Source organism: Mytilus galloprovincialis, chromosome 5 (genome assembly GCF_965363235.1).
Source record: "Mytilus galloprovincialis chromosome 5, xbMytGall1.hap1.1, whole genome shotgun sequence".
Lineage (NCBI taxonomy): Eukaryota > Metazoa > Mollusca > Bivalvia > Mytilida > Mytilidae > Mytilus > Mytilus galloprovincialis.
Window position 1 is genome coordinate 73857034 of NC_134842.1, and position 7984 is coordinate 73865017.

Genomic DNA, 7984 nt, shown 5'->3' on the forward strand with positions numbered 1-7984 from the left:
AGCTGTCTGTAGGGGAATTCCCCCTGAGGATACTTGTACAGGGACTTATAAACAGGAGGGACAGGGGAAAGGTATGGAGATAAACCTACCAGTATCCATTAATTCATATTCCTGTTGATGTACTCCTCTCCTAGCATTCTCCTCCACCAGCTGTCTGTAGGGGAATTCCCCCTGAGGATACTTGTATAGGGACTTATAAACAGCAGGGGCAGGGGAGGGGAATGGAGATAAACCTACCAGTATCCATTAATTCATATTCCTGTTGATGTACTCCTCTCCTAGCATTCTCCTCCACCAGCTGTCTGTAGGGGAATTCCCCCTGAGGATACTTGTATAGGGACTTATAAACAGGAGGGACAGGGGAGGGGAATGGAGATAAACCTACCAGTATCCATTAATTCATATTCCTGTTGATGTACTCCTCTCCTAGAATTCTCCTCCACCAGCTGTCTGTAGGGGAATTCCCCCTGAGGATACTTGTACAGGGACTTATAAACAGGAGGGACAGGGGAGGGGAATGGAGATAAACCTACCAGTATCCATTAATTCATATTCCTGTTGATGCACTCCTCTCCTAGCATTCTCCTCCACCAGCTGTCTGTAGGGGAATTCCCCCTGAGGATACTTGTACAGGGACTTATAAACAGGAGGGACAGGGGAGGGGAATGGAGATAAACCTACCAGTATCCATTAATTCATATTCCTGTTGATGTACTCCTCTCCTAGCATTCTCCTCCACCAGCTGTCTGTAGGGGAATTCCCCCTGAGGATACTTGTACAGGGACTTATAAACAGGAGGGGCAGGGGAGGGGAATGGAGATAAACCTACCAGTATCCATTAATTCATATTCCTGTTGACGTACTCCTCTCCTAGCATTCTCCTCCACCAGCTGTCTGTAGGGGAATTCCCCCTGAGGATACTTGTATAGGGACTTATAAACAGGAGGGGCAGGGGAGGGGAATGGAGATAAACCTACCAGTATCCATTAATTCATATTCCTGTTGATGTACTCCTCTCCTAGCATTCTCCTCCACCAGCTGTCTGTAGGGGAATTCCCCCTGAGGATACTTGTACAGGGACTTATAAACAGGAGGGGCAGGGGAGGGGAATGGAGATAAACCTACCAGTATCCATTAATTCATATTCCTGTTGATGTACTCCTCTCCTAGCATTCTCCTCCACCAGCTGTCTGTAGGGGAATTCCCCCTGAGGATACTTGTACAGGGACTTATAAACAGGAGGGACAGGGGAGGGGAATGGAGATAAACCTACCAGTATCCATTAATTCATATTCCTGTTGATGTACTCCTCTCCTAGCATTCTCCTCCACCAGCTGTCTGTACAGGAATTTCCCCTGAGGATACTTGTACAGGGACTTATAAACAGGAGGGGCAGGGGAGGGGAATGGAGATAAACCTACCAGTATCCATTAATTCATATTCCTGTTGATGTACTCCTCTCCTAGAATTCTCCTCCACCAGCTGTTGATATGGGTATTCCCCCTGAGGATACTTGTACAGAGACTTCATGTAAGTATGGGACGGGGTATTGTCTAAATAATAATACAGCTCTTTTACATCTTCACCATGGTTACCCTGTAAACATGAATATGTCACCATAGTTACTGCTGAAAAATAAACTGTACCACGTATAATAACAGTGAATTTTTAACACGAGAAATTACTTGAATATTAAGGCATCAACATTTAGACTTCAATTTATCAATTTTCCATAAAATTAATATTTAGAAGGGGCATAACTCTTTTAAAAAAAAACATTGATACGCACTGATTGTTGAAATCTTCCTAGACATTGCTTATATAAACCTATGTTGAAATTTGAAAAATAATTCTACATGCATTGACATGTGAGTGCTAAGAAGACCATACAGACAGATGGACGCCAGGTATTTTTATTTACTTCTTATGCAGCAAAAATACTGTGTTCTGATTGGTTAATTACCCCGGTGTAAATAACACCCCACTCTTGTTCACCCGGAATAAATAAAATTTTGCCAAAAATAAAAGAAATGAAAAATTTGCCAAGAAAAAAACCAAAACAAAAATATGAAAAAAATATTAATTTGAGGGTAAAAATTTGAAAGAAAAAAATCAAAAAATCAAAAAAAAAAAAAAAATCAAGAAAATTCATTTGAAATTCAAAAGAAATTAAATTTTCAAAAAATTTCTGCATTCCCCAAAAATGAAGAAAAAAAAGTATTTGACAATCATGACAATATGCAGCAACATCTACGTTGAAAAATTGTTACCCTGAAATTTTTTCATTAGCATTTTTCAATTTTACATCCCGGTTTAAAAATGAGTAAAGGAATTGTTCATAAGAAATAAATTCGTTATCTTGGTGTACATGGTGTAATCAGGGGTGTATGGAATTTTACACCGTTGTTGACAATTCATATACCCATTTGGCTGCGCCTCAGGGTGTATGAATTTTCAACAACGGTGTTAAATTCTGTACACCCCTGATTACACCAAGATAACTAATAGTATCCCCGCAGATTGATTATTTGAAAAATTACTTGTGTGTTAATGTTATTGACAAAATTACCTGCTGACTTGTCAATCCAAACAGTCTCTCTTTGAGAATTGGATCTTTGGTGTTCCACAGCGCCAAAGATAAACATAATCTTCCTTCTCTATCACAAATACCCATCAGTCCATCTTCACCCCATCGATAGGCCCTAGATCTGGCCTCTTCATGTGAAAAATAATTCCAACTACAAAATAAAACATGTTTTGTCATTTATCATGTTCATCAAGCTTCAAAAAAAGATCTAGAAAGATAATATACAATGAAGTATATAAATCTGATAAACTGTAAAACATTGCTGAATTTATTTTTATTGAGTTTGAAATCCTATCAATAACGGGGTAAAAATATACCAAAGTCGACTATCACAGTAGAGCTTCTTTTGAAATAACGGGGTAAAAATATACCAAAGTCGACTATCACAGAAGAGCTTCTCTCGAAGAGAAGCTAGAGAAGCTCTACTATGATAGTCAACTTTGGTAAATTTTTACCCCGTTATTGACAGGATTTCAAACTCCTGTGCCTGTGGTTTAATCTGATTCAGATTGGACCCAACTTTAACTTCAATATAATCATGATATTTAAGGTGGTAGACCTAGGTTAAGGGAGATAACTCTTAAAATCATCAGTACGTTTGTGTCAGCAATTTTCATAAATATGTTCTAAGCTTCTTGGATACATAGATTATTTCCAATCTGTTTCAGGTAAATGCTTCAAATTCATTGGCGAAACCTGAATTTTACAAACGCATAACTGATTTAAAGAGTTATCTCCCTGATCCAAGGTCTACCTCCTTAATGCACATAAAAAAATTAAATTAATTGTTAATTGAATTAAATTATACATGTAATTGTATGCAGTGGAAAACATATTACAAGTGAGAGATTGAGCCAAGTTTAATTGACCATTGGTCATGTTGGTACCTTTCACCTCTCTTTTGAACCAAGTCAGGAATATGACAGATGTTTTAAATTCATTAGATGTGTTTTAGATTTTAATATTGCCATTTTATACAGGACATTGTTATTTTTCTCTTTATTGATTTATTATATAAACCACAGGCGCTTGGGTCTATGATACAGATTTTTTTTTTTTTTTTTTTTTTTTATTAAAATATTCAATTTTCTATATTTATAATACATATCTATCAGGTATCTACTGAATTTATGTAAGGAATCAAGTCTTAGAATACTAAATGGTAGAACCATAGGTGATTTACATGGTAAACACACTTGTATTACATACAATGGATGTAGTGTTGTAGATTATATGCTTGTGTCTAAAGAATTATTACATATAGTTGGTTATTTTGAAGTACATGACTTTACTTCTTTGTCAAATCATTGTATAATAAGTTGTTCTTTATTAATAGGTTTTATTATGCCTCAAAATACACCCCAATATCAGTTGGATCCTATCCCAAATAAATTTATATGGACACCTGAAGCAATAAATCTATACACATTAAATAGTAATAGTATAGAGAGTAAAAACAAATTTGAACAGTTTTTGAAATCAACTTTTAAAGACTCTGAATCAGCAGTAAATTCATTTAATAATATACTATATGAAAATGCTTTGAAGTCTGCTAAACTAGTAAAGAAAGTCCCAGTCAGAAATAAAAATCAAAATAGGTCAAAAAGACGACCTTGGTACTCTAAATCTTGCCGTGAACTTGGCGTTACAGTAAAAAATTATGCAAAGTTAGTTAATAAACATCCCTATAATTCTGAATACAGACATAAATTTTATTCTTTCAGATCTAGACTTAGACGTCTATGTAAATATGAAGAAAATAAATACAAAAAAGATATATTTTCAGAACTTTATACATGTGAGAAAGACCCAAAGATGTTTTGGAACATCTTGAATAAATTAAGTAGACAAAAAAGTAATAACAAAGAAAATGAATCTTTACCACAAGAAGATTTCATCCAGTTTTATAAAAAATTGAATAACTGTGACATAAATCACAATAGTTTTCACTCTAAAATTATTAAAGATTTTGACTCTCTAAAAGAAAAGTTTAATTTATCACATGTTACAGATGACTTAACTCACTTGAGTTCAGAGATAACAATTGAAGAGATAGTAACAGCTATTCGTTTAATTAAAAATGGCAAAAGCACATCAGCCGACATGATTTCAAATGAAATGTTGAAAAATGCAATCCCCATCTTAATAAAACCACTTCATAAACTCTTTAATAGCATATTCGAATCTGGTCAATTTCCGAGAATATGGAATGAGAGCTTACTTGTTCTCTTGCATAAGAAAGGGGACAAATTTGATCCAGGGAACTATAGAGGTATATCTATTAGTTCCAACCTAGGTAAACTTTTTAATAAAGTTTTATATAAACGTTTAGTAAAATTTATGGATATCAAAAATTTAATAAGTAAAAATCAAATAGGTTTTAAAGAGAAAAGTCGTACAGCTGACCACATATTCACTCTTAAGACCATAACTGATCAATATAGACAAAAAAAGAAAAAAGTTTTTGCTGCCTTCATAGACTTAAAAAAGGCATTTGATACTGTATGGCGACTAGGTTTATTTTCTAAACTCATAAAACATAATATCCCCCAAAAAATGTTTAATGTTATTTATTCAATGTATACTGATACAGTAAGTAGAATAAAATTCTCTAATGGGTTGAGTCCTCCATTCCTATCAGAAAGGGGTGTTAAACAAGGTGACGTATTGAGTCCACTTCTTTTTAACTATTTTATAAATGATCTAGTAGGTAATCTTGATGACAAACATACGGATCCAGTTGCTATTGGGGATACTTCTTTGAACATTCTTTTAAATGCAGATGATATTGTTTTACTATCTGAAAGCGAAGAGGGTCTACAAAAATCTCTTGATATTTTACATGAATATTGTTCAACATGGAAACTACAAGTTAATACTGATAAATCAAAAATTATGATATTTAATTCTAATGGCAAGACATTGTTAAACCATTTTACTTATGATAATGCATATCTTGAAACAGTAACAAATTATTGTTACTTGGGTATTGTTTTAAAGTATAATGGCAATTTTTGCCTTGCTGTGAATACTCTAATGGAAAAAGCCAGGAAGGCATACTATAAAATAAAGAAAACTATAGGTCTCAACAACCCATGTAGACTTCTTGAAAAATTATTTGATTGTTTAGTTACTCCCATTCTTACATATTGTAGTGAAATTTGGGGGGTGGATTCACATTTTAAAGACTCTGATCCATTTGAAAAACTTCATGTTAAATTTATCAAAGACATATTAGGGGTTCACTGTAAGGCATCTAATGATGGATGTCGAGCTGAACTTAATAGAATTCCCTTGAAAAATAAAATATTATATTCAATATTCAACTACCTGAACCATATAGTTTCTTCGGAAAATTCTTTGGCATATGATATATTCACTAAATCTGTAGATTCAAACCCTTGGGTCATAAAGGTCAAGAGTCTTTTGAATGAACTTGGAATGTCTTATATCATCAATAACTTTAATTATGTTAAAGGTAATTTAAATTCTATTAAACAAAGAATTAATGACCAATGTTTGCAAGTTCAAAATGCAAATATATTTGAATCCAAAAAGTTAGACTTTTTCAAAAGTGTCTACATAATGGGCAGAAGACCACCCTATGTTGATATATTAAAAAACAGAAGTGACAGAGCTGCAATATGTAAGATCCGTATAAGCGCTCATACACTGATGATTGAAAGAGGGAGACATCTAAATATTCCCAGAAATGAGAGATACTGCTCTGTATGTAATTCTGGTCAAATTGAAAATGAAAAACATTTTCTTTTACATTGTGAAAAATACTCAACTAAGAGGGACATATTTTACCATAAAGTTTCAAATATAATCGTTGATCCTACAAAATTTCAAAAACATGAAAATAATATAATCTTTTTATTAAATAATAATTCATACACAATCCTAAAATTAACTTCCTCTTTCATCTCAGACAGTTTGAACCTGCGTAAAGCAGAACAAACTCTATAAAATTGCTAATAATCATTGTTCATAATATTACATATTAATATAGTCATTATTTTCAATACTTAATATGTTTGACCAACTATGTAATTGATATTTTTTTTTTTTAATCATTTACTGTTGATGATATTGATATCGTTCGATGATATTGTTCTAAATATGCCTATTGCTATTCTATGCATTATTACTATTTGTATACCAGTTGTATGGGCCATTGCCAATTATTGTAATTGTGTTTGTGCCAATAAAATATTTGTATTTTGTATTTTCTATCACTTCTGTGCATGTCTTACCAAGTTTCGAGTGATTTAAACGACCCAGAGAAAATACCCAATTTTACTATCCATACTGAGTTTCGAGTGATTTAAACGACCCAGAGAAAATACCCAATTTTACTATCCATACTAAGAAAGTATGGATAGTAAAATTGGGTATTTTCTCTGGGTCGTTTAAATCACTCGAAACTTGGTAAGAAAGTATGGATAGTAAAATTGGGTATTTTCTCTGGGTCGTTTAAATCACTCGAAACTTGGTAAGACATGCACAGAAGTGATAGATATGTATTATAAATATAGAAAATTGAATATTTTAATAAAAAAAAAAAAAAAAATCTGTATCATAGACCCAAGCGCCTGTGATATAAACATGATTAATATGAAATTAATGCGGTCCTTTTCAGTCATGTCAGTGGTGAAGAGACAGAGCCTTTCAATATGACAAATATAACTTCTTTAAACACCTATTCTGCAGTTAACAGTTTATATGATTGATTGTCTTTTATTAATGTCCAGTGGCAAATATTTCATACATCTTCAGGTCAAGTGGCAAATTATTAGTTTATAAATGCTAAAAGTTTAATACAATTATGCTCTGCAAGAAATCAACCACAATCCATGAATTTTTGTGAGAGGGTCTGTTAAAGGGATTATCTCTTAAATCTTTAAAAGGTTTAGTTAGTTGAAATCTAGACCAAAGTCAGTCAGAGCTCAGACATAAATAAGTCTGAATCTGCTTTTGACTCATAGAGGTCTAAATTTGTAAGTTTTCGGATTTGTCTCCCTTTAATGCAAGACAAAATATGACTTAAATAAGTCAAATATTGTTAAGCAAGAAATAATTGACCAGAATCAAAAAGTTGCAAATATTGACTCCTACAAGTCGATAAGTTACCAAAATTGGATAACTTCAAGACCCACGCATATTTATAAAGAGGTCATGCATCTAAATCAAATAATGACAACATTGTAAGCCAATGCTTTGTCTTCTAAAGAAAAATATGAATGAGAGTCTAAAAAATCAGAGATAATGTTAATTAACCTTACAATGACACCACCTGGAACCCCACTTAATGAGGTAAAACATCTGTGTTTAGTAAGGATGTTCAATTAGATAATTAAATATAGATAGCTCAAGTCCTTGTGAACTCTCAGA

At 33.1% G+C, this 7984-nt stretch overlaps 1 protein-coding gene across 1 annotated transcript in view; it reads right to left on the reverse strand.

Annotated features, from left to right (window-relative positions):
• LOC143076408 (uncharacterized) overlaps window positions 1–7984 on the reverse strand; it is a 33074-nt gene that overhangs the window by 24673 nt on the left and 417 nt on the right. The window contains exons 2-3 of the mRNA XM_076252166.1: window positions 2570–2738; window positions 1422–1596 (exon numbers count right to left, since the gene is read on the reverse strand). Coding sequence (XP_076108281.1) covers window positions 1422–1596; window positions 2570–2738 — 344 coding nt within the window. The remainder of the gene's footprint in view (window positions 1–1421; window positions 1597–2569; window positions 2739–7984) is intronic.